At 45.0% G+C, this 26,955-nt stretch overlaps 2 protein-coding genes across 5 annotated transcripts in view; one reads left to right on the forward strand and one right to left on the reverse strand.

Annotated features, from left to right (window-relative positions):
• Positions 1–310: 310 nt before the first annotated feature.
• Smim32 (small integral membrane protein 32) lies at positions 311–3,991 on the forward strand. The gene is made up of 2 exons (XM_052156899.1): positions 311–1,989; positions 3,623–3,991. The coding sequence occupies exon 1, from the start codon at positions 771–773 to the stop codon at positions 1,080–1,082; it is 312 nt and encodes a 103-aa protein (XP_052012859.1). The 5' UTR covers positions 311–770; the 3' UTR covers positions 1,083–1,989; positions 3,623–3,991.
• Positions 3,992–10,477: 6,486 nt separating this feature from the next.
• Smad5 (SMAD family member 5) overlaps positions 10,478–26,955 on the reverse strand; it is a 55,313-nt gene continuing 38,835 nt past the window's right edge. For all 4 annotated transcript variants that reach the window (XM_052156540.1, XM_052156538.1, XM_052156539.1 and 1 more), the window contains 5 exons: positions 24,984–25,208; positions 24,089–24,208; positions 19,800–20,021; positions 16,913–17,169; positions 10,478–15,538 (listed from right to left, as the gene is read on the reverse strand). In XM_052156540.1, the coding sequence (XP_052012500.1) occupies positions 15,395–15,538; positions 16,913–17,169; positions 19,800–20,021; positions 24,089–24,208; positions 24,984–25,208 (968 nt within the window). In that variant the 3' untranslated portion in view covers positions 10,478–15,394. The remainder of the gene's footprint in view (positions 15,539–16,912; positions 17,170–19,799; positions 20,022–24,088; positions 24,209–24,983; positions 25,209–26,955) is intronic.

Raw genomic sequence — 26,955 nt, forward strand, 5'->3', positions numbered from 1 at the left:
GCTTTGCAGATGGGAGGAGGAATGAGAACCCCATTGCCCTAGCGTCTTGCCCTAGCCTTTCTTTTCCTCTTTCTCCCTCTCCCTTCCTCAGTATCCTCTTTGGTGAGTGATGAAAGGCAGGCGGTCCCAGCGCTGTCCTTTCTTATCCTCAGTCATTGGTTCGCAGCCTCTCTCAGGGCTGTGCTGCAAATCCTGCCACCTCCCCACCTCCCTCCCGCCTAGGACAGAAGACGCTCCGAGCTCAGTCTCCAGCTCAGGCAGGAGAGCCGCGGTGGGAGCGCAAGAGGACAGGCTCGCTACACATCAGGCGTCTGGACAACGATCCCAGGCTGCGGGACCGCTCCAAAAGGCCTCCGCACCCGGGGGAGCGGAGGACCCGCGAGCACCCGCTCCCAGAGCAGGGCCCATAAGCTGCTGCTGCATTCACCTGCACCCTTCGCAGCTGCTGCAGCCCAGGGGTGCTCCGGAGCTCACCCGAGCTGAAGAGCGGCTGGAAAGCTGTGAAATGAGCTCGGGACTCTCCAGGTAGCAAGCAACAGCCAGAAGCGGGAACTCCCGAGGTGCCAGGATCGGCCGCGGCTGAGCATCTTGAGCGCCGGACACCCCCCCCCCCCCCGGGGTCCCAGTGACCTCGCCGCCTGCGGGGCGCCGATTCTTCGGCAGGTGCGCGCCGCCGGGCGGGAGGGGAGAGCCATGGAGGCTCTTAGCCGCGCCGGTCTGCAGCAGCAGAAGTGAGGTGGTCCTGCCGGCGTCGGCGGGTCCCGTGGATCATGTACGGCGACGTGTTCAACGCCACCAGCGGGCCGGAGGCGGCGGGAAGTGGCGCGCTGGCCCCGGGAGCCACGGTCAAGGCAGAGGGCGCTTTGCCGCTGGAGCTGGCCACCGCGCGTGGAGTGCGGGACGGCTCGGCCACCAAGCCCGACCTGCCCACCTACCTGCTGCTCTTCTTCCTCCTGCTGCTGTCCGTGGCGCTCGTCGTCCTCTTTATCGGCTGCCAGCTGCGCCACTCGGCCTTTGCTGCGCTGCCCCACGATCGCTCGCTGCGCGACGCCCGTGCGCCCTGGAAGACACGACCGGTATAGGGCAGAAGGAATCAGGGCCGCTGGGAGCTTGGGTCTTGGCCTTGCAGAAAGCCTCCAGCAGGAGCAGAGTAGGGTGGGCTCCAAAGACCCTTTCTGACCTGAAGAATAAGGGGTGTTAGGAGGTTGCGTGGGTCCTGGTCCTTGTGCCTAAAAGTACTCCCTAGGCGAGCCCCCCCTCCTGCCCCCAATGGGTCCTGTCAGGAAATCACCCAGAAAGACACACCCGGGCACTGAAGCCATGCCTGCTTGTTGAGTTCCTGACTTTGCTCGCAGAGGGGCAGCAGGCACTGCGAGCGAGCACGGGACTAATCAGGAGCTGTCTGGTCTGGACTCCCCGGCCTATGGCTGTCCTCTGCAGCTGCTACCACCTTTCTTCCTCCTTGGCTCTGTGGATCCGATAGAGAAATGACTGCAGGGTTTCAGTGTGTCCTGCTTGGGGTGGAGTGCCCAGTTTCCTCTGAGAGCAGGGGCTAAGGGACCGGTGAGGGACAAATGATTACAGCCACCACGGGGAGCTGTAGCGGAGAGCCTGCATCCCATGCCTCCTCGGAGCACATGTCTACAATAAAAGCTCATCAAATTAGATCCAGCGCAGAAAACATTGATCATTGCTTGAACCGTTTTGGGAAGGAATATGAGAGGGCCCATCCCCAGGAGGTACAGACCCAAGGCCGACCCACCTCCCTGCGAGGGTCAGGTCAGTCTGAGCATACCTGCCCTCTGGTTTTCCTAGATTTTTGCTTGCTCTGGAAAGTGTTTGTTTTCTTCGGGGTTTTGTTTGCCGGCAGACTCCAGGGATAACCAGCACCTGATCTGCTGAATGCATTCCTGTTCGCTGGGCCTGGAGAGACCGGAGAGACCGCCTCTGAAGCTTTCAGAGACGAGGCAGAGCCAGGGCTCAGTGAAGGTAGGTCCTGAAGGGGAAGGGAGTGGGTAGCATTTCCTTCCAAGCAGACAAAAGTCAGCCCCGAGGGGCTGTGTGGGGATTGGATGGGACAAAGAACTATGGGGTGAGGAAGCAGGTTTGTGACAACCTTGACTATTTTCTAAGTTAGCCTAATTCCAGGGAAGTGGTTTTTGTTTTGACACAGGGTCTCATAAGCCTGACTGGCCAGGAACTCACAGAGGCCCGCCTTGCCTCTGCCTCTTGAATGCTGGGGTTCTGGGCATGGACGACAATGTGCCCATGCCCCCTCCCCCACCCCTGCCCCTTTCCAGTCAGGGAGTTATTTTAATGGGTGTGTAAAACAGTTCCAGGAGCCACTTGGCTTAAAGAAATTCACTTCACCTGAGCTTAAGAGACATTTTTTACTGAGGAAAATTTGACATATTAATCCAGTTAATTCTTAAACCATGCTGGAGTCAGGAGAACTTTGTGAATCTGAAGCAGGAAAAGCACATTCACTCCCACCTGAGGGCACAGACACGGGATCCTGCCACATTTATAAGGGATTCCGGACATGTTCAGATGGCCAAGCAGGAGGCTCAGTGAGACTACGCAGGTCTCTCCTCCACTGCTCGCTCCTACCCTTACCCTAGAGGAGGTGGCAGGAGAAACTAGGGAAGCCCCAAGACTTGGTTACACAGCCAGGCTCTAGAGCTCTGAATTCCCACAGCCTTGGATTCTTATCAGGACGCCTCCTCTGTCCTATCTCCTCACGGCATCTTAGATTATTTGGAAATGGAGCCAAACACCTTTGAGTCTTCTATAAGGATAGCCCAGCTAATCCACACGTACCCTAATTGCTGAGAAGACTCTGGGTATCGATAGGTAATCCATGAGCCCCTAGCTAGCATACCAAAATCACATGCTCAGGGCCGAGGACTGGGAGGGGTCGGGATGGTCTGTAGGAGCGGGACATTCCTCTACTACATCCTGTGGTCAGCTTTGAAGGTGTTGTGCTGAGGAGTCCAAATTTAAGCTCTGCTCGGCTTAAGTCCCCTATGGCCATGTATGAAGTACTTAACCTATGTTCTGTGCCCTCTTCCATGAGATGGCTATTGTATCATATCTGCCAGGTAGCATGCTAAGGCATACTGAGGCAGTGTCATAGCCTGAACAATGCAGGCATAGAATGTGTTTGTTCTCAGAGGTTAGCTATACTTGTAATTGAGGCAGTGTCATAGCCTGAACAATGCAGGCATAGAATGTGTTTGTTCTCAGAGGTTAGCTATACTTGTAATTGAGGAACAGATATGAGGCTGAGAGAAGACGCTAACTCCCAGACACAATGTGCTCGCTCACGGCTCAGTCTCCTGTGGCCAAAAGAAGAAGCAAGGGCTAGTCCCCTCAGAGAAGAGCACAGGCAAATACCTGGCTCTGAAGTGACCTGTAGTTCCTGGGGCACTATTGGCTATAGCCACAGAGATCAAGTACCACTAGGATACCTTCATAAAATATGGAGCAAGGTGACAAGAGGTGCTTGCTTCTGGAGCAAACTCTCAGATAACTGCCTACATCGGGCAGCATCTGGAGCAGAGTCAGTAAGAGCACCGTGTACCAGGGCTGCTACTCTGAATAACTCCATTCCGTTTTCTAGGGTAGCGATGGGCTGGCTGAGCAGTCATGTTTCTTCCTCATATTGGACCTGGATTCCCTGGGAGCAGCAAAATGTGACCTATCCGACCTCTACTAATATGTAAGCGAGTGGATCACAGTGTGATGATTACAGTTTAGATAGCATTGTGGATATGTATGTTCTTCCCAAATCTGTACATGGAGGTCCTGATTCCCAGACTGGCTGCATTTGCACTGTGGAATTGGAGCTTCCTGAAGCCCCGATCTACTACCCCTTGTTCCCTGTAGCTGAGAAGGCTATATGAGCACACAGAGATGCTGGCCATCTATAAACCGTCATCAGAAACTGAAATAACCAGAACCTTAAGACTGAACTTCCAGCTTCCGGAACTATGGGAAAATAAAGTTTTGTTGTCTAATCTATCAAATGTATGGTATTTTGTTCCGGCAGCCCAAGTTTAGGAGAGAGGACTCTCCAGGGGATAGAAACAATCACATGTACTTTTCTGCCTTTGCTATCCTGAGCCCTTAGGAGTGGTGGGTGTGTCGGGCTAAATATAGGGAGAGCCCATGTCAAGGCATTTGCGCTTCCTCTCTAAAGCAACCACTGGAAGCAGAAGAGAGTGTTAGCAAGAAGACATCCCAACAGCGTGAGAAGGGATGGGAGTGTGTGAACAGAAGATGGGAACTAGGGAGAGATGGCAATGGGGACTAGGAGTCTGAGTTCAGAGTCAGCTGACCTGAGGACCTGGGTCACACCCATGCCTCTCTGATGTCTGTTTCCTCAGCTATAAATGGAAACAGTAGCACCTACCTGGTGGGACTTTCAACACAGACATTTCAGGTCAAGTGCTCGGCTCAGGTAGGGTTGTTGGGCATGCTTGAATGTGACCCATGTGTTTAGTCAAGATGCTGGCCGCAGGAGTGCTTACAGCAGGACAGAGACTGCTTTCCATGAGAGGCTTGCGGTCTTCTCACTCACGTGGCACAAGGTAGTAGAGGTCTTCAGCATGCCTGCCTACGTCAGGGGCAGCTGAACCTCGTCTGTGCTCACAGCTTCTGGTGTTCCTCAGAGGGCTCTCGCCACCATAGCTGGGCATCTTACAGGAAAACTCAAGACGACTAACCATCACCTTTCTATCTCAATTTAAGGTTTCTCCAGTATTTTCAATATTAACTGCATCAGCATATGACCACCCAATATTATAAAAAAAAACATTATGACCATTTCCTTTGCTCATATGCAGAGGTTATCTGCTAAACGCCTGTCCACCCCAGCAAATCCCCCACCTCCATTGCCCTACAGCCTTTCATCTACAACCAATCGGAAGACATACCTGATCGCAATGTCTGCCTTCAGTGCCAGCTTACTTACACTCTAATGGCTTCTCCTTTCTCTCCTGATTAAAAACAAAAATCTCAACTCTGTCTACAAGGTCTAGAACCTTCTGGCCCACAACCTCTTATCCTCATATCCTTCTTGAACTTGAGACCGTTTAATCCCTAAGAACCTTCCGCATTAAGCTGCTTTCTCTTCCCTCTGGCTAATGCCTTCTCATCCTTCTGATTTCTAATCTTTGTCAAAACTTGCTTGAGCTCCCCAGGCTGGTAAGTTATATTCTTGGCTAGCCCAGCCATTGGGGAGATGAACTCAGCTGAACAGAACGAACCGCCGAAAAAACAGACTGCCCATTTCCCCATATCTGCTTCGGGGTTCTTACTTCATTCTACATTCTGAAAGGGTGGTCATTTCAAACTCAGTGTCTTTGACTTTTCCACCTTTCCTTTCCTACGTCCCCAGTGAGAGCTACGGCATGACTGTAATTAACCTCTCTTCCCCACAATTGCGTGCAGTCATATGAGAGGAAGACATTTGGCCTGCTAACCACTTCCTTTTTTTTTTTTTTTAAGACACAGAACAGGCACCCAGTGGGCATTTGTTAATTACACTGGGGAAACAGCTAGGGCTCCATCTGTGCATTCATCTTTGCTTTTTTGCCTTAAACCTGTATCTGACAAAGTACCGAGCTGAAACTCTTCCTTACAGACTGGTCCTCCCCGCAGCCTGTCCCCTAAAGGTGGTAATCCAGTGGTAACAACTAGCATTTCTTGTCTCTGTGTCTGTAACACTTGAGTTATTATTATTGTCCCCCTCGGAGACCGAGCACGGAGGTTTTACATTAGTACATGTCCTATTTTTACTTACAACACTCCAGTGCCTGCAGGAAATAACAGATCTTAGAGATGTCGCTCCCATGCCTTGTCAACTGCCTGGAACAGGAACGTCCAGCTGACTTCTTCACCTCTTCCTGGACTTGAAGCCACACTTAGTTTTCCACTGAGATCTTCCTCAACTGTGCCAACTACTACAGCTGTGATTCCTTCCTCGCCCCACTCAGTTCCCACCATTTCCTCCTCAGAACTTACCAGTGAAGCGTCATTTGATTTCCCTTGTCTGCTGCTTCCATTGAGAATGAAGTCGTACAGAAAAGGAATTTTTATCTGTATATCCACAGCATGACACAGAACAGTTCTCAAATATTTGCTGAATTATGTTGCTCAAGGTCAGAAGAAAAGACAGGCTTGGGAAAGGAACCAAGGTGTACACTGGGCAGAGGTGAAGTCCTGCCTGTCTTAAGCAGACGATGCAGATGATTTCACTGAATCATCCTCTCTGTGTCCAGTTCATGGAGTCTGATCGAGTTTATCTCCACCTTTGCTGGCTTTACTCAGGTGGCCTAACCAGTTCTAAGTTAATGAAAAATTCCACAGACTTGTGAGGAGATTGTGGGATGTTTGCTGTTAATTGCCCTTCTGAACTAATGTTGACACAAGTGTGAGCTGCACCAGAGCCGCCCAGGTTCTCTCGGCCTTTATCATCCATGGAACCTCCAGCTAAACTTTCTAGGTCTCAGAGGTGTCCTCTGTGGCAGCCCGCCAGAGCGCCATGAAAGGCCTTCCCCACACACAACGGCTGGGGAAGGAACCTCCTGGCGTAAGGCAGATTACACAGGTCAGAGCACATTCACCTCTAAAATAGTTCCCATATTTCTTCTGGTTTTCTGTCCTCATACACATTAAGGAAACTGTGCCCTTTTCATGTTCTCTGAGAGAACACCAACTGCCAACAGGTGGAAGCACCAGTCTGTTGATTTTATAGGTCAGCAAAGCCAGTCAGGTCTACGGAGGCAACAGTTGCAAGTTACCTGTCATACCATGGCCCAAGGGTGCCATGAGAGAGAAAAGATCTATGCGCTATAATTTCTTGACTGAAATTCCTTTGGGATACGGTGATGAGATCTGATAACTAAAAATTGGCTCATTACATAACTTACCAGGTGAACTCTAGTATTATAATCACACCAGGCTTCAGTGTTCTGTCACGTCAGACAGCAGACTTCATTTGGGAACTGCTCCAGCAGGGAATGCAGGTCTGGCGTCACAGAAATCCCAAGTGCTGACCCAGCACTGGGCAACAGCAATAGCCTGGAATGTTTTGGGAGTCTCTTGGACAACCCTAAACAACAACTCAGAGCGCTCTCACCCCTGGCGCTGGTCTCAGATGGTCTTTGGTTCTTGGAGGGCATGCTACCATCCCAGAGGAGGAAATTTTATTTAAATTATATACTTATACCCAGTGTTACATGCTATAGGTTTTCTAAGGTAGTTAATAGTATGGTTCCTTATTTTTCAGACATCTTTCCTATTATTTTAGTCTCCTCTCTCCATTCTTCCTCCCCACTCAGAGCCCCACCTACATTTCCTTGGAAAGCTCACGGTTTCCTTTCAAGCGGAGTGTCTATGTACCACATTTTCTTCACCCAGTCATCAGCTGAAGGTCATTTAGGCCATTTCTATTTCCTGGCTATTGCAGAGAGTCCCAGTGAACGTGCTAAGCACGCATCTGCTGAGTCTCTGGGGCACGTACCGAGGAGTGGTCTAGCCGGGTCATATGGTGGATTTTTAGTGTGAGAAGTCTCCTTACCGACGTCCTTAGTTATCGCACCAACTGCTACACTCATAAAGTCTCACCAATGACTGCCTAAACATGAGCTGAACAAGGACAATGATACGCCAGAGAGGACAGATGTAAGACCAAGGCCTGGGCGAGCTCACACAAAGAACTACAGGAAATCGGGCAATACTGCGGGCAGAAGAGGGATCTTACTGTCGAGGAGCACGCAGATTGGTAGGCTAGTGCCAGGTTGCCAGCCCTGAAGGCAGGCATGCAGGTGGCCTGCACAGGCTGAGTGAGCAGGCTGTTTGCGAGTATACACATATGTGCATAGACATATGCACATAAAGGAACAATGAACGAGGCCCCGGTTTGAAGGAGAGCAGAATGGTGCTGTAGAAGGACTTGGAGGGAAGGGTGGGAGGGAGAGAGAGGCAGGCAGAGAGCACCACTCATGATCGGGGGCTGGGAAGATGGCACAGGGAGCTAAGGACTGGGCAAATGAGGGGTGAGGTCAGATGCCTAGAGCAAAGCCCAAAGTGTGAGTGTGTGTGTGTGTGTGTGTGTGTGTGTGTGTGTGTGTGGGCAGAGACAGATGGATCCCATGGTTTGCGTCCGGCCAGTCTAGCCAATTGGTGAGCTCCAGATTCAAGGAGAGATCATGTCTCAATAAGGTTAAAAGTGACAGAGGAAGATCAACCTGCAGCCTGTGTGGGGGACTTCACATCTGCACGTACATGAACACACCATCTCACACACAGTGTCACCCCTACCTAGCTACAAACTTGTGGAAGAAAGCGGAGGATCAGCAGTGAGTGATCATCTGAGCAGGTCGGAAGAGCACTCGGCTAAGTGCGCCCGGCTACTGGTTTGGGAATTTAGCTTATGCTTTTCTGTGCTGTTAGTTCTTGGAATTTGCCTCGTGCAAAATAACCCTTAAAATGAGATGTGTAAAGTTTCTTGAATGAAGAAGGGGTGGAGATTAAGATGAAGTAAAAGGAATTTTCAAAATCAGTCTGGGGGCAGCATTGCTCATCTGGGGCAGTGTCAGCCTAACAAGCACAAGGCTCGGGTTTGATGGGCACAGCCTGGTAGGCAGTTCCTGCACTCCCAGCACTAAGAAGCCAGAGGCGGGAGGTGCAGAACTCAGGGTCACCCTTGGCTATATGATTACATGAGATCTGCCTCAAATAAGCAAACAAAATCCACCTTCAAGTATGAATGAACTGCCCCAGGACATGCCTTTCACCAGGAATAACACACATTTCCCTCTGAATACAACAAGGATAATAGTTTCAAACATCAGCCCAAATCCTCTGATCCTTTCCCAGCTAAATAAAGTTTCTGAGTTCAAGATGCCAACAGCTCATCTTTTAAGGTTTGTTTCCCTCTCCCCCACCCCACCCCCCAATATCTTTAGGGCAGCAAAATGGAAGACGAAAGACTTAGGATAAGAGAAAAAAAGAAAAAAGAAAATAGAATTACTGACTTAACAAATAATCATATTTTAAATGGGGGAAGAGATGTTATGAAAAATCCTCTTTCTACCATATATTCACACAGAGTTTTAAATAAAACTTTCTTACCTGCTTGCCGATGGCCTCCTCAGACATGCTTACGAAACACACATGAAAATGGCTGTCTCCCAGCACGCCGGCTGCAGCCGCTGGGCACGGGAGCTGCATCCCCAACTGCATGGCTCCCAGCAACCAGAAAGCTAACGGCAGGCTTGGAGATGCCACCATCATAGCACACACCTCACTAAATGAACCTGAGAGACTGCCACAGAACACCTCACCAAATGCCTTCCAAATAAAGCACTAAGGTTCTGGTTTGCAGAAATTCCTCTAAAGAGTACTGTGATTTTTAAATTTCTTCTCCTGGGATAAGGAATTTACTCTGAAATGTTCTTCTTTTGTCCATGATGCCTGCTTAGGACAAACCTGCATCGGTTCAGCATGGACTATGTCAGCCAGGGGAGATGCACACTGAAGCACAGTGGAGAGAGGACCACAGAAGCTAGTCTGACTTCAGAAGACAGACAGAAAAGAGAAGAAAAGAGAAGAAAAGGGAAGAAAAGAGAAGAAAAGAAAAGAAAAGAAAAGGAGGGAGGGAAGAAAGAAAGAGAGAGAAAAGTAGAGGCCAGCCTAGCTGGGCCAGAAGGCCAGGGCACAGGCTGCTCTACCTGGAGACCTGGGTTTGATCCCTGGGATCCACAGGGTAAAAAATGCCTCTAGGCATTTTCTGACCTAGACAAGCACAACATGACATGACAGCCAATACACACAGATACACAAAATAAACAACTTAAAAAAGAGTAGACCTTTGACCAACAGTTTACCAACCACAGTCAAGGTCAAATAGTATTAGAAATAATTGCTTTACATCAAAGTAACAAAATTTAATAGATAATTTTAAAAAGTTATTTTATGCCAAGCAATAATCTACTTTCTTTGTTATGTTTTAGTTTATTTTCCTATGGAGATCTTTCCCAGGCTCAGAGAGGTTAAGCGTCCCGCCTAAGAGCACAGAGCCGTAAGGCCCGGAACTCAAGTACCGCCTGGCACACTCTACACTAGTTATAGTAGAGGCAGTTCTGCGAAGCAAGCCCTCTCTTACAAGTAAGATCTAGAAAAGAGCTAGTGATTAAACTGAAACACCCTAGAATAGGCCTCAGTCTTTCTTCAACACAAACACACAAAAAGGAAGAAGACAGTAAGTGCCATAGAGATGGAATGCACGGAGTCGGGGCTTTCCAAGCAGGGCTCCCATACCCTGCGAGGCGGCACGGCACGGCACGCCTGGTCCACGCACCTCCTGCCAACAGCACTGACGGTTTGCTGCCTCAGTCTCAGCCTCCTCGGACCACCACGAACCACGGAGGCAGGCAGAGTACAAAAAAATAAACAGAAACACAGTAAGCAGGTTTTGAGGTTTATTAAAACAAAGTATTAGCAAACAATATGCAAAAACAAATTTCTTAAGAGTTATGGCTTTGAGAGCACAATACAGCAAAACCTACTATGTTTTTGTAAGTATCAGAGGGCAGCAAGCTGAAGCGCTGCTAGATTAGCCCCTCCACTGTGAACAGAAGCAGACCTCGGGGCAGCCGTCCGTTTGCCCGGCACCACCCGCATGCGAAGGATCTTCCCGGAGAAGGCAGGCAGGGGAACACCAGCACTTGCTCTCTTACCTGAAGTAAGTACAGTTAAGCTGCAGCTTCAGCCAGCCGTGGTACGGAGCACACTGCCGCACCAGAACCACCCGACCGTCCTGCCCAAGGCTCCCCACGCCTCAGCTCTTCTCTGACAACAGCAGAGAGAGCACGGCTGCACAGCGCTCTACAAGACCTTATTTCAAAAGAGCTCAGGTCCCAAACCTAACTGGAGCGTTGTAGCTGACACCAGTTCACAGCAAGAAAGGCATGACTATGGTGGGGTGGGGGAAGGGCAAACATGTGCCCAACTTCACGCAAAATTCTCAACTTTTGAAAAAGAGCAACTTCAAACAAATCCTTAAAGGATAACTATGTAGCCAATTTAAAAACTAAGTTACCCTGCACAGGGAATACACCAGTCCCTTCTCTCTTCAGAGGACATTCTGCTCTGGGACTCTTTGCTGGGGAAGAGGTCATTATTAACAGCAGCCGTCACCAGTTCAATGCTTTAGCATGCATTCTTGCTTTTAACGCATGACTGCGAATCTCCTTCCTGTGGTTCTGGCATATCATCCAGTTGTAGGTGGTCACTTCAATTTCGGAACAGGTATATACTGAGTTCTGTGCAGTGCTGAGCGCTGCACACTGGGCTTTCTGCCTGCTAAGTGCTCTAGCACTGACCCACTGATGAGCAAGGCCTGATGACACTATTAAGTACCGTCATCCTTCTTATCAGCACGCTGGAATCCACCCAAGAACACAGAACTGTCCGAGTCGTCCGCCAAATAGAATTATCTAGTGTAGAACTAATGCCTTAATTTTCACTTCCCATAAATGCATTATTTTAACAAGAAAAACTAAGTGGCATCTCCCAAAAGGGAAAATCCTACTGCAGCGAAGGAAATACCAACCTAACTGGAAATTATTTTCAAAAAAGATGCTCTAGCTAATATCTGAGGCCACCTATAAACCAGCAATATTTAGCTGTATGTATGCTGAGCACACACATTTCTAACGAGACCCCCCAGATAGCAGAGGATTTACTCGGCTGGACAGAGGCTAGCCTGGTCTACAGAGAACTTCTACACAGAGCTAATAGATCTAAAACCAAACCATCACCAGGGGCTCAATTTTAAAAATCATCAGAAGTCACTGTACTCAGAGACACATGCCTGTAATCCCAGAACTCCAGAGGCAGAGGCAAGAGAACTGCTTCAAGTTTGAGGCTAGCCTACATAGTAATTTCCAGGCCAGCCAGGACTGTCCAGAGAGACTATGTCTCAAAATAACAAAGTAACAAAGAATTTTTAAAAAGAAAAAAAAAAGTTATTTTCTGAGAGTCTTCAGGAAGCAAAGAGACAGGAATTTAAGAAAGACCAGTGACTGCCAGGGACCCAAGTGCTGCCAGGGAAGTGGCCAGGCAAGGTGCGAAGATATTGAACCAAGCCACTCCGTGCTCACCCTCTGCGGCAGAAGCACAAATGACATCGCTGACAGGCATGTCCTGAACCAGTAAAACATCATTGTTTCCTCCACACTTTCCTCACAATGGCACTACTGGCAGGGGATGGAAATGTTACCCACAGTCCTCTCAGGCAATGGGGAGACCGAGGTAACCCTAAGTTTTACTCTGACAGTTCATTTAATATTTCAGTTTTACTGTCATTCACGTCCCGAAGGGTGACTAACTTGCAAATGTTTTAACAATGGCACATTTCCTCTCTGCATTATTAGTATAGCCTGTTGATGTGTTATATTTAGCAATCTTACTACTGATTTCACCTTAGCAACTCAGCCACTTTTCTTATACCAGCAACCATGAAACATAAGAAAAGAGGAAGGATTCATATCCTGTTCTATTTGTTTGCTATTTTACTTTTATCTTTTCTTTTTTCTCCTCCAAGAAAGTTTCTCTGGGTAGAAGTTCTTTGTACACCAGGCTAGCCTCAAACAGAGATTTGCCTGCCTCTGTCTCCAAAGTGCTGTAATCAAAGGCGTGTGCCACCATTGCCCAGCTTTTGCTATTTTAAAACTGATTTCCTCCTCCATTTTCTCTAATTCTGGAAGGCCCACAGCACGGCTACTTAAAGCCATTAATCAGTGAGGCCATCACCCCATCCTGAAGGTAAACTCGTCAAATGTATCTCTTGGTCCTGCTTTTTCTAGACAGCATCTTGTTGCTGTAATTCATCGCTGAGATTTTGATTCTTCCATTTGCATGATTTATCAAACTGATGGCAATCTTTACTATTTGCAAATCTTTTTCCCTGGCAGATATTAATGTATTTTATATACTAACAATGTGATTGCTGAATTAGGGACGCCACTGGGTTGGTGGAGTACTTGCGTAGCACACCTGAAGTCTGAGGCTGAGCCTCAGCACCACAGAAGCTGGGTATGATGGTGGTTGTCCGTCATCCTTGTACTTCGGAGGTAGAGACTGGAGGGTGGAGAACTGAAGGCCACCTTCTCCACTTAGCATGCTCAGGGTCAGCCTGGGCTCCATGAGACTGTACCGGCACTGATCTGGTCTGATCTGGCGGCTTCTTCAGAGGCCCTATTCCCTGTCATGTGCACTGTGTACCCACAGACAGATGTATAGCCTTAGACGGTACAGGAGCGGGTAGACCGCACAGTCTCCATTTACTGACCATAGGACCAACAGGTTGGGATTTTTCCATGAAACTTGGAACAGCTAAGAGCTTCAGTCCTGCCATTGTACAGACAGCAAATCACACAGGACTCTACAAGCCTGAGGCCTGTGACATGATGACTGTGGAGAAACAACATGTAACCCACTGCTGAAAAAAGGAACAAGCAAGGCCCTTGTTTCCAGACTTCAGCAGAGCTCACGGACATACACTACCTGTCATTCAACTCAAGACACATGCCTATAAACTTCTCAAAGGCTGCCATGAGCCTGCTAAAGAAAGGAACACTCCACTGTAAAGACATCTCTCTCTTATGGGGCCGACACACTCATGCTATGGAATACTAATGTTTACAGCTCAAGCTACTGAAGGAGTACGTCATCCCCTCTGAAGGAGCAAAGCCATCCAATGGCTGAACTCCGAAAGGCAATAAATAATGACACAGAAAACAGAAGGAATCACAATCCCCCTGCCCCCACCCAAAAAAAGCTGTTTTCCTCATAAAGGCAGGAAGGCGCTCTAAAAAGTCAAATTAAAACATTTTCAGCAGAAGAACAAAGTGACTCTGTATATTTTCAAAAGGCACCAGAAAATAAAATGTCTCACTCTGATAGGCAAATTAGGCCTTTTTCTTTGTCAAAGTAGTGTCTTCATTCTCAGGCCATAACTGCTTCCTAGAAAGTGATTACAAGTCCTAAGGCCAAGGCACAGTGAACTAAACGGGTATCTTAAGAGTGTTCACATCCAACAGTGTCCTGGAGATTAGCATCCATGTAGGTTCTAAAAGGATAAAAAGAAAGAGGCAGAGCATTGATGCAGAGAGACAAGCCGACAGACACTCTTTGCTATATGACATATGACATGGATTATCCCGACCCCCACTGTGATTCATTTACACCAATAGCCTTACTCTTGGGCCAACCAAAGAGCCTCCAATGGCTATACTGCATAGGTCCTTGTATGACAAGTCTGGTAAAGAGCAAAGGTATTCATACAAAAATCTTTCAGTATCAATAACACTCATAACAATATAGGGAATTAATAGGCACCTTAGCTGGAGCTATAGAATAACAACATTATAAACTAAATTGAAAATTAAAGGCTAGAAAAAGCAGCACAGCTTACAGCTGTCATCTCTAAATGGTAGTGTTGTACAAAGGAGTGCCAAGGAAGCAGGAGATCTAAGAGCAGCTCACCCCACAGCATTTCACCAGAGGCTACACTAAGACAGTCACCCATAAAAGTGCAAAATAAAAAGATTAATGCACAGTAAAATTAGAGTTCTTGAAACATTGGCCCAAAGTAGCAAACAACGCTGAACAGGGCCAAAGAGCACACAGTAACTAGCTGTTAAGTAGAACTTAGGACAAATTTGAGTAAATGACAAATACTTGAGATTTTTAAAAAGGAAATGTTTTACAAAAGATACATGGCATGAAGTCACGTTACACTGACGAACATTAGCTGTATTAAATGTAAATGTATGACGTCCAGAAATCTACCACCTTGCTTTCACTGAATACCATGTTAGGACTGCAGAGTCCTTCAAATAAGACTCAATAGTTTCCTTCAAGCCCCTACTTTAAGTTTTTGCAAACAATGTATGCTTTTTCAAAGGTGATAGGGCAAAGATATTACCAGAGGAATACTGTCTACTGCTTTCCACAATATATGCTCTCTTAAAGGATAAAATTTCATTATGTGATACACTACTTTGTAAAAAATTAACAAATTAAAAAACAGTTGGGACAATAAGCAAAAGCACGTTCCAGTTTAAGATCAATGCTAAACTTTTCAACAGGGGTAAAATACTCTACATTGTTTATAATACTTTTGAAAGTTAATCACAATGAACACGAATACAAATACATGTAATATCATCATAAAATACAAATGTGTTGGTCACAATTACGTAGAAAAAATAAGCCATAATATCTGTTTTTCCATGTCAGCTCACAGTATCTGTACTGGAAATTCCTCTAAAATTAAAACAAGTCCACTAAAAAGACAGTTGAAAAGAATACTTCTGCACTATGAAACAGAAGAAATGGGGTTCAGCGGAGAGCCCATCTGAGTAAGGACTTTATCCAGCCACTGCAGAGGCCCATGGAGGTGAATCTCGATCCAGCATGGAGTACTGGTGACGTCCTGCCGGTGGTACTCTGCTCCCCAACCCTGGAAATGAGAAGACAGCAAAGCAAATCCCTCTTGAGCAGTTGGCAGTCAGCACCAACTTTAACAATAAAAGGCCTACCTAACTCTAGGAACACGTAAGACGGACTTAAACTGAATGACCACAGAAAACCAGTAAGTACTCACAGGGTATTAAAAACACAGCTGCAGTATAACAGTTTCTCTGACACAGACCCATAGGGCTAAGAACATGTTTAAATGTTACAGAGGCCCCAGACTATCTACGATCTTTCCCAGCTAAATCATGCTGTGCCAATACACATGCTCACTAAGTAACTAACGCCCCACACCCTCATGGGACAGGCATGGAGTGCTCTTGTTCCTGTTTGTTTTTATCTGATGAGACAGTGTGGACATTGACCAATCCGTACCATGTAGTTTATGTATGAATCATGTCAGGCCATTATCCCTAAAGCTGAGAAATTAACCAGATAAAGTAAGCTTCAGATAAAAACTGAAGGTGCTGGAGAGATGGCTTAGCAGTTAAGAGCACTGACTGCTCTCCCTGAGGTCTTGAGCTCAAATCCCACCTGCAATGGAGTGGTCTGATGCCCTCTTCTTGTGTGTCTGAAGACAGCTACAGTGTACTCATATACAGATAAAAACTAAAAAAGTGTTTTTTTTTAATTTTCATTTTCCTGATTTATTAGTAAGTTCTCTGTCTTGCTGATTATAGTAGCTCTGTTCCAGGAAAACTGGGGGGGATGAAGGAAAGAGAAATGAGGAAGTAAGGAAACTGGACAATAAAAAAAGCCACACTTCAAAAGAGGGAGAGAAAGTAAATTCAGACCACTGATAAACAGCAAGGAAACTGTGGACTGGGCTTAAATGCCAAAACAATACAAAAACAGAACAAGCCTTCTGCTGCTCTCCCTGAGCCAGGAGGGAGCACCTCCAGCTGCGGGAATTTGCTACTATGAGGCTCTCAACATTCTGTTAATGAGACGCAATCTTTATAACGTTTAGTAAAATCAGGCCATGAGAGTGACCAGCTTCATAAATCCTTTGCAACAGGCCTGAGACACAAGGGAAGTGATAAAGTGCTACAAATTCTCTGCTACACTGTAATGGAATCTGAGCCAGTCAAAATGCAATGCTAATATTAAACACTTTCTAATAACTTAGTCTACTAGATGAAATACTTTGTAAACTTCATCCCCACCCATTATCAAAATTAATAATGGAGCTTCTGGGTAGCTTACAAAGTGACTCAAGTGGTTAAAGTGATACATTCAAAAATTTCACTTAAATGCATAAATCAGTGTCAAAAACACTGATTATTTTCATTTAATAATTTCTTATGATGCATACATACTTATAATGACTAAAGTCACATTATAGATCATAACTACTCACCTTGACAAAACTCATTCGAATGGTACACATCTTGGTGAGCTCATACACGGCCTCGAAGCCATGGTTGACTGACTGAGCCAGAAGCTGAGCAAACTCCTGATTGTTAAAAATTTTGAGACTGCAGCTGCTGGGGATCTTACAGACGGTGGTGGGGTGGAAACCATGGTGAAAGTTGCAGTTCCTACTCTGAACAAAGATGCTGCTGTCACTAAGACACTCGGCATACACCTCCCCACCAACGTAGTACAGATGGACACCTTAAAGAGACAGGCAACAAGGGAGATGGCTTAGCAAACTGTTCTAAGAAGTCACAGACATCAATGCACCCAGAATGCACAAACTCATCAGGGTTCAGATCACAGCTACCACTAGATGGCCTTCGGCAGCCAAAAGTAATCCACACAACTCTAAGAGGGCCCCAGTCGGGTTATCGAACTGCCTGACCCCAGGTTTGTATTCCCTTTTCTAACCACCATTTGTTTCCACAGAAAGGAAACGATGCTGTTTAATATTTCTTTTTATGAGTACTTTAAAAAAAAATCATCCTAAACGTTATTTAGTGTTTTCCACCCTGTTTGCAAACAAAGAACACAGCATTTTAACCATCACCCACAGGAACCCAGACACACACATGCGATTCCAGATTACAGAAAGCTTTGAAATAGCAGGCTCATTTACTTTGCTTTTAAAAGTCTTCTTTCTTTCCTTCTGTTTTTGTTTGTTTGTTTTAATAAAAGTGGAGCAATGGTTCAAAAGTTAAGAGCACTGGCTGCTCTTGACACGGAGGCTCACAACCAGCTAACTCCAGTCCCAGGAGATGCCCCTCTTCTGGCCTCTAAAGGCACTGTATGCAGGCAGTACCCAGACACACCTGTAGGTAAAATGCCTATACACACAAAATAATACAACTTTTTAAAGTTTTCTAGAAATATACTTAAAAGAAACCAGTTCTAATGGTAAAATTTAAGCTTTATTACCAAAAAGCTGACTCACAAAATACTTTTCCAATATATCTAAGAATTACCTTAAGATTTTCTTTCCCATGAGTAGACAATGCTACAGATTTGGTGTATATCCTTTTAAACCTTTACACAAGCAGCACACCATGAGTTACTGTGGGGGCTTGAATATGCTTGGCCCAAGGAGTGGCACTATTAGGAGGTGTGGCCTTGCTGGAGGAAGTATGCCACTGTGGGAGTGGCTTTGAGGCCTTCCTCCTAGATGCCTGAGGACAGGCTTTCTTTGGATGTAGACCTCTCAGCTCTGCTTGGACACTACCGTGCTCCCTCCTTGATGATAATGGACTGAACCTCTGAACCTGTAAGCCAGCCCCAATAAAATGCTGCCCTGTAAAAGTTGCCTTGGTTATGCTGTCTGTTGATAGAAATAAAACCCTAACTAAGACAGTTACATATAAGCTCCTATAGACTATACTTGTGTGCTTCTGGGGATAGGAGGATTTGCTGGGTTTTGTTTGTTTGCTTGCTTGTTTCTTTGTGGGTGTCACAGTCTGTTGCACAATCAGACGCACACAGTCTTGTCTCAGCCACAGACCAGCATGCTGCCAACTGCCATACTGTAGACAAGAGAGAATACTGACTACCCTCGTGGACAAGTTCCCATTACTGTCTGTGACTGCACACAATGCCTACCCTAGCAGGATCTCCAGAAATGTAACTCTGTTCAAATGTAAGCTACAGAATTGTTTCAGCAAATGGTATTAAAAAAATTGTGGCTTGCTTCTGAGTAAACAGAAATGAGTGGGAACACTGGCAAGCAAGTGCAAACTGATCCACAGAAATGTCCCTTAAATATCTCCACTGTAGGGGAACTGACAGAGCAACACATACAAGAGACACATTTCACAAAAAAGGTCAGGACAAGCTGAAAATCAAATCAATAAAAACTGTTCAAATCTTGCTGTTTGTTTGGGGTATGTTTGTTTGTTTGTATTAAGACAGTCTTGCTATGTAGCCCAGGCTGGCCTTGAACTTGGGCCCCACCTGCCTTGGCCTCCCTAGTGCTGGGATTACATGTATGAGCCACTGCACCTGGCTTCAGATTATTTTTCTGAATCTCATCTATAAGAAAACCGACCACAGTTATTGTTCTCTGCCATTGTTACCATCTCTGACTAAGACTCAAATCAAAGGGACACAGAACAGCAGGGTACACAGGCAAAGCCACTCTTGCTCTGAGACACACAGCACACCCTACTGGGGCGGATCCTCTGAGGTGTGACACCGCATCCCAGGAAGGATGCAAAGTGCTGCCAACTAAGAGCCATGAAGGAAACTCCGATGCATGAGGGTTTTCTCTGGATGGTCTCACTCTACTTTTCACCGCAAACTCCACTTCCCCCATACTGTGCTAACCTCACAGGGGAAAACACTCCCAAGTGTAATAAGTTTACATTTCTAATCCCTCATTAACATGCACATATTTTCCAAAGATTTTATATACATATACATACATACACACACATACATACATACATATGTATACATTCAGAAAGTAAAAGAGAGAGTGTGTGAGAGAAAGAAAGAGAGACAGACAAACAAAGGCATGCAAGTTCTAGTTACTGAGGATACTGCTGTGAACAAGGTAAATTCCTTGTTCCAGTTAGGCCCTAACTTGTCCTTATTGTTAGGGGAAATACTCAAGAAATGATCAACAGGATTTCAGATCTTTAGTACTAGAAACAAAAACTAAGCAGGATAAAAAAGAGAGGACTAGTTGTATCTTTATTTAATCACATTCTTTAATATTTAAGCAACTTGAGGTAAATACCATGCCTTAAGACTTTTTGGATGCTTCAAAGAATTGTAGCCAGCCAGTACAAAAAAAGGATTTAATTCAACTGAATGAAAAGAAATGACAAGATTACCTTTTCCAATATGTCGCCTAGTGTTTTCAATAGTTGAATTACGATTAACATTTGACAACAATCCCAAGCAGAATCTACTTTTGTTATTTGAAGGATCTGTAAATCCATCTACTAACACACTAGTAGAAGATGCATGAAAAGCTTCCCCAACACGATTGTTTAATTCATAGTAGACAATTGAACACCAGTGTTTGGGCTCTTCATAGGCAACAGGCTGAACATCTGCAAACAGAAAAGAGGTTTAATAACTGATCATCTGAAACACCAAGTTCTTTGTAAATTTATCATTTGTCCTAACCAGCTAATGTCCTAACCATTATATGACAAAAAAAACCCCAGATATTTCATTTAAATTTCACTGACATTCTTGACTTAGAATCCAAGGCAAATTATCTTGGTCTGCTCAAGACAGCTATAATAAAACATCACAGACCTAATGGCTTAAATTCAAGAAGACAACAATAACAGCACCAGCACCACAATTGTTTCTCACAGTTTGCTCTTGAGGCTCAGACATCAAGGTATCAGCAGATGTGCTGTCTAGTCTAGTGGAGTGTGCATGCATGTATTTCTGTCCGAGTGTGTGTGTGTGTGAATGCAAGCATGTGCATGCAGACGTAGAGCTCAGAGGACAACCTTTAGAAGCTTGGTTCCTGCCTTCTACTTTGTTTTGAGTCAGGGTCTCTTATTTCTGCTTTGCCACATTGTCTAGGTTAGCTGACCTTTGACCTTTAGGAGATTCTCCTGCATCTACTTCCCATCTTACTGAAGAAGTGCTGTGGATACAGAGATAGGCAACAGGTTTTGTAGGGTAGTTCCAGGGAACTGATGAGGTCATCAGGCTTGTCTAAGCATGTGCTTTTTACACATGGAGCCAGCTCCCTGGCCTCTGTATCTAATCACGTAAAGACAACTGTGTCTCAAAGACCCTAATCTCAGGAATTTAAGTCTAATAGCCTCTTAAATGGCCCTATCTCTAAGTAGCATTATACTGAGGGTTAGGTTTCAACACGATCAGAGAGACTAACAATTAGGTCCATTACTATTTCACCCCTGTCTCACGTAAATCCCATTTCCCAAGCCCCCAGAGTCTTGGTTCACACCAGCAAAGCTGTAAGGTCCATAGGTAAGGCAGAGCAAAGTTCTCAAGTGCCTCTTCAACCACAACACAGCTGAACTATGCTCAGTTGTGCCCTGTACGTGTGCTCTAGCATCATCAACCCATGCATGACTCAGCTTCTGAAGAAAAATCATCCTCAGGGACAGCTCTTCTGAGCTTACAACCAACAGCTTAAAATGTCTTGTCTTATAAAAGTCTAACAGTCTCTCTTACCCTGATCCACCTGTGTCCTCTCAAGTCAAATGAACTGTTCCTGATGGAGGGAACTAATTAGGTCCATACTCCACACCCACACTAATATACTCTCAAATGTAAACAAATTTCTCAAGTTTCTCTCTAAACACACATTCTTATTATTTACAATGTGTAGAAAATGAAAAAAATCTCTTAAATCTTAAGTTCTTTTTAAAGTAACAGTTGCCCCCTCTAATCTTTCTTTTTTATATATTAGTATCAATCAGGAAAAAACAGCCAATCTCTTGCATAAAAATCTCTCCTGCTAAAGACCTGACTGCATCTCTAAAGTGCTCTAGCGGCACCCATTCTAGGTACCACCTTCTCTGAGGTGGCTTTGGATGCTCTAGTAAGCAGCACTGATAGGAGTGAGGCAAGCAACAGAGCCCTGCTTCACAGTCCTGTGGCAGGGAGGGTGTCTGGGATCAAGGTGGCCATAGCTTCAGTGTTTAATGAAGGGCCACTTCCTGGCTATAGACAGCTCTTTGCTAGCACTGCATTCTCTTGGTTTGTGCTCAAGGACAGAGAAAGAACAAGTGACCTCCTCTTATAAAGATGCTCACCACACCAGGAGAACCTACCCTCCTGACCTCACTTAGGCCCAGTTACCTCCTGAAAGCCCACATGTCCAAATACAATCATGCTGAGGCTTAGGGGTTCCATAACACTTTGGGAAAGACACAATTCCTAATGCAGTAGCTACAGCACACCCAAAACAGGTCTACAAGAAACTAATACAGCCTTAGTCAAGTAAAATTCTTTTTCAGCAACTAAAAAGATTTTCATCAGTACCTGTAAGATTATTCTAAACAAAAAGATGAACTAAAAAACTAGGTAAAGTTCTGAGCAAACCAGAACTGCAGAAAACCTAGTTCCTCACCATTAGGTATGTGGTTAGCTGTGGTTATCATCACAGATATAACACATACTCATACATGCTGATCTTTAGAATGTGTAAATAGCAGTATCTTTTTACTTTGTCTGTGGTGTGCTATGGTGCATGTGTGAATGCCAGGGACAGCTCAAGTACTGATCCCGCCTTACAGGTGTAAGTGCTGTTTGAGGCAGGGCTCTTAGGCTGTTTGCTACTTGGCTTAGAAGACTGGCTAGCTCTCAAACTTAACTAGGATTCTTCTGTCTCTACTTTCCCTTCCCCTGTAGGAGTGCAAAAATTAAAGGTGTGCTGTGTTCCTGGCTCCTATGTGAATGCTGCCAATCTGAACTCAGGCCCCCATATGTGCGCAGCAAGACTTTACTCAGAGATATCTCCCTAGCACCTAAAATGTTAGTATCTGATCTGTAAAACACTTGTACCAATGTAGGGCATTGGAACCCTACACGATGGTAAGTAACACTATGGAGAAAAACACCACCACCATTTCTTATTTGCCAATTAAAACATTCTATGTAATACATTACTGACTTCACAGGCATAATTATAAGCAAGGAGAGCATGGACAATGACAAACAGCAGAGAGCAAGCTGGCAAGGATGTGGGGAACCTGGGATGCTTATGTAGTGCTACTGGGAACACAGTGCTGCTGCCGCCGTACAGAGTCTGGTGGTTTCAAAGGTTATACATGATTAGTATAGAACAGCAATTCTACTCCCAAATATATGTAGCACTTAGGAAGACAGGATTGTACAAAGAGACTCAAGTAAGAGCCTACCATGCAACAGCCAAAAAGCAGAATGAAGGCAAGTATTCATAAATAGATAAGTGGATACACAAAACACAGGTGCCACACCATAGACTAGAATGTAATCAGCCCTATTGAGAAATAAAGTTTGAACATATATTGTGGCATGTATAACCCTTGGCAAGGCCAAGCTAACAAAAAGAAGTCAGATGCAGAAGGACATATAGGTACTGGAGAAGTCCACATAGAACAGATGCCCAGACAAGAAAGTTCAGACAGGGCATAGGTAACTACTGATGGGTGACTCAGGGAAGGAAAACAGGGACATGTATAATGGGCACAGAGTCTGCTTAGGAGGATGACAAGCTCTGAAGCAGACAGTGGCAATGGCTGCACAACGCTGAATGCATTCATATTACTGAATTCAACATTTTGACATCAGAGTCCCCAAATACATGAAGCAAACTTCAAAAGAACTGAAAGCAGAAATAGATATAATTCTATCCTAATTGCTGGAGACTCTAGTCTTTCACTCTCAATTTGGACAGAACAGTTAGAAAGAAAATAAGCACAGATACAGAAAAGTTGAGTACTGTAATCCAAAAGACAGCCCAACACAACTGAGGAGCCACAGTCTCCACTCCATTACAGCAGCAGTGCCTGCTGCGGCTTACACAGAGCGGTGCAAAGGAGGGAGGAGCACAGCAGCTCCTCAGTGGAGCATGCAAACAAAGGTGTCACACACAAGGGACACTGGTCATCTAAGGAATTAGAACCTGACAGCATACCCGGATCTCAAGGCTACCATGCTAAGAAAAAGAAGCCTCACATCACCGACAAGTTATTGCGATGAACATTTGCAAGCAAAGAAGTATGGACAAAAGGGTACGTTGTGGGACACACTGTGGCTTCCACCATGAGATTTGTTTTCTCTGTTGTCAGGGAGGGTGCAAGGGTGAGAGGGCAGGTATAGAAGGGGAAGACGAGTGGGATGGGGTACATGATGTGAAATTCTCAAAGAACAAATAAAAAGTAAAAAAAACAAACAAAAAACCCCTACATTTTGATCCCAAACTTCATATAGTTGCCAAATCCACTAAACTAACACACATCGGTTTTATAGTCAAGATTCTTTCACAGTAGAGTAAGATTTGGAAAAACTCAGCAGGAGATTATTTACCTAGAGTGTGAGGCCCTGGGTTGGATTCCTAGCACTGCAAAAAAGTAAAGTGGCCAAGAAGTTAACAGAAGTAACAATAATACCAAGAAAAGAAAGCAGTGAGCACTGCTCTCACCTCTGCTAGATATGCTGGGCATGATCTGAGGAATCATGTTACTGCTGGTGTCCATCGGCTGGGAATTATCTTGACCCATCTGATCATCGGGTGGCATGTAGGCAGGGGGAGGTGTATCAGCTAAGAGAAAGAGAATGAGACACATTAATTCCTCCAAGACTAAGGTCTTCATTCTGCTCAAAGCTATTACTCTAAGAGCATTTTTAATGTACAAGGTTATCAGCAGGATTCATTACTGAGCGCACACATATGTAGGACACACACTGTTTAAGAACAGAAAAGAGCATACACAGCATCAGCCTTTTACAAGTGTATCACTCAGGTCCTAGGTAATACAGGGTACCAGGATTAACAATGAAATGGAACCCAAAGAAGTTTTTTTTCCTTTAATCTATGTCCAAAGAAACTGCAGCTACTGTACAGCAATTCAGCACTACACACTGCTGCGTCACTTAACATCTGCTCTAATGGTAACAGTTAGTCCATTCTGTTGCAATGCCCCCAGTAACCATCACGCCCTATTAAATGACGGCACATTAATAAAAGCTTTGGGCTTCTAACACTCAGAGTTGTGAAATTTTGCAAAGATTACAGCTAGACTTTTCTCAGTAACTATAAAACTGAAAAGTTCTCTTTTACCCCAAGGTTTACATGGGGTATCTTGAGACAGAGCTATGTACAGCACTGAAATCTATGATGAAGTATTCTAATTTGTTTTTGAGACAACTCTTAACAACAAATTAAACACTTGGACTGAATTCCCCAATTTCCAGAAATAAATTCCTCAAGAATATGTCATCAACAGCAAGGTCTTATATAATAGTTCACTCAGAAGACCAGCACTTAAAACAATGGCCTAGTTTTAGAGATCATTTTCCTATCAGTAAAGTCTTACCTGGTAGTTGAAATGGACTTCCAGGTCCAGAGCTAGCAGGGGAAGGAGGATAGGGGCTGTTAGGAGATAAGGGGAAAGGGGTGTTGTTGGGCTGGTGGAAAGAATCTGGAAACGTGGCGTTTTGTGGCATGTGCGGTTCATTGTGGCTCAGGTTCCTGAACTGAACCAGAAGGCTGTGTTGTGGATTGAATTCATTGTGACGAGGCACTAACACTGGAGGTAAGACTGAAAGAAAAACAAAAATCAATCAGAAAAATAAGTCACAGCCAGTAAGGAACCAGTCAGTTAAAGGTTAAAGTTTACTGTTAGGAGGGGCAGAATCTGGATTTGTATTTATGTCATAACCAAACCCAAAAACCCTTAGCATTCAGCCTGTGTGAAGGACTCTGGAAGCAGAGTTCATAAAGGATGGCATTCTCCATCTGTAGTACTTAAGTCATTTTACAAAACAGCCATAATAAGCATTTAATGCAATTAATGAGAATTCAAGAAATGCGCATGTCCATCCAGTAGAGTACCAAATACTGTGAAAATAATAACACCTGACTGGACCAAGAGGCCTTCGCCTGAGGATGCCAGGAGTGAAGAGAGGCAGACAGGAGGGGAAGAGACAGTCACTGATCTAGACAGATGTAAGGTTATAGAGGGAGTTGAGGTCAGTATGTGGGACCCTGAGAACTCTACATTCCCAATGTTGAACACTTTCAGAGTCAGTCAGAGGGCTTGTGTTTAGCATTTAGAGAACTGAACTGGTAAGGCCTCCTCAATGAAGGAACAATTCTCCATAGTGAAAAGGCTTTTCCTTCAAAATCAGCCCTCTAAGTACACCTCCATCTGCAGTCCTTTCTGACTGTTTATTCTAATGGCTTGGCCACTGGACTCTTCCAGTTTCAGTACTAAGTAGCTGTGTGGTTAAACGTTTCCTCTCTGCCCACTCCTCATATGCTCCACTTGGATTCCTCTGGAGAAATGATCCTTGATTTCAAACTAGCTCAGGCAATGTAATGTTTAAGCACTGACATACACATTGGCTCACCGATCTCCCGGACAACTCTGGAAGGTTATTAATACGAGTATTATCCAGTTGAAGAGGACATTAAATCACAGAAAGATTTTGTAACTTGCCTGAGGTTACACGTAATAAATATATAGCAAAATCATAACTCCAGGACCCACAATCTTAGCCAATGGATAATACTTTCTAGTCAAGTAAATACTGCACATTGGCAGGCCTTATTTTTGTGCTCACCATACCTTTTATTATGTTTCTCTCTGCGATACGTCCTCATTCCACCCTATATCTCTGTACACTCTTGTATAAGACTTAGCTGCTTTGTCTACAACATTAAAACAAAGACTTTATTGCTGTGGGACGCTGGCCGGTCAGTGCTTTCTCTATCTCTAACTCTACAAAAGAGACTAGCAGAGTTAGGAAAGTGCATATGTCCACATTCACTGCAGCCAGAGTCACCAACAACTTCCTTTATTAGAACAGTACCAGTGGAGAGAGGCATCTCTTGTCCCTAATTGGTCAAGGAGGAACACTAGTTAAGTTAATCCTCCTGAGTGGAGCTATTTCTTCCCCAGGAGATGTATAGACTTGGGATCAAGCACGAGGTTTCTACAGTTTTTCCATCAGCTGAACTAGCAAGACATTTCCAAAGTTAAAGTATCATAACCACTGCTGAAGGAACAGATACAATTCTTAGATGTATTGCTGGCAAATATTTAGCTTGAGAATTTTTTAGAAAATATTCCTCCATTAAATCTGCCTTGTTCTTTCTCAGTTCCCTCATACTATAGCTCTCCTGGGGCTTCCTAAGAGACTGAGCTCCGCCTCACACAGCTCTAAAGTTCATGATTGGATGTTAGTCACTCAGGGCACTGCTAGTCTTTTAGCCTCCACATTCAGCTACACAAGGCTCCCTCCCAATTCCTCCAGTGTGGAGTCTGGGCAGTTAGGTAAATGGAT

Source organism: Apodemus sylvaticus, chromosome 14 (assembly GCF_947179515.1).
Source record: "Apodemus sylvaticus chromosome 14, mApoSyl1.1, whole genome shotgun sequence".
Lineage (NCBI taxonomy): Eukaryota > Metazoa > Chordata > Mammalia > Rodentia > Muridae > Apodemus > Apodemus sylvaticus.

Excerpts from the sequence above, each read along its gene's own strand:
- Smim32 (XM_052156899.1), top strand. The coding sequence starts at position 771 with ATGTACGGCGACGTGTTCAACGCCACCAGCGGGCCGGAGGCGGCGGGA.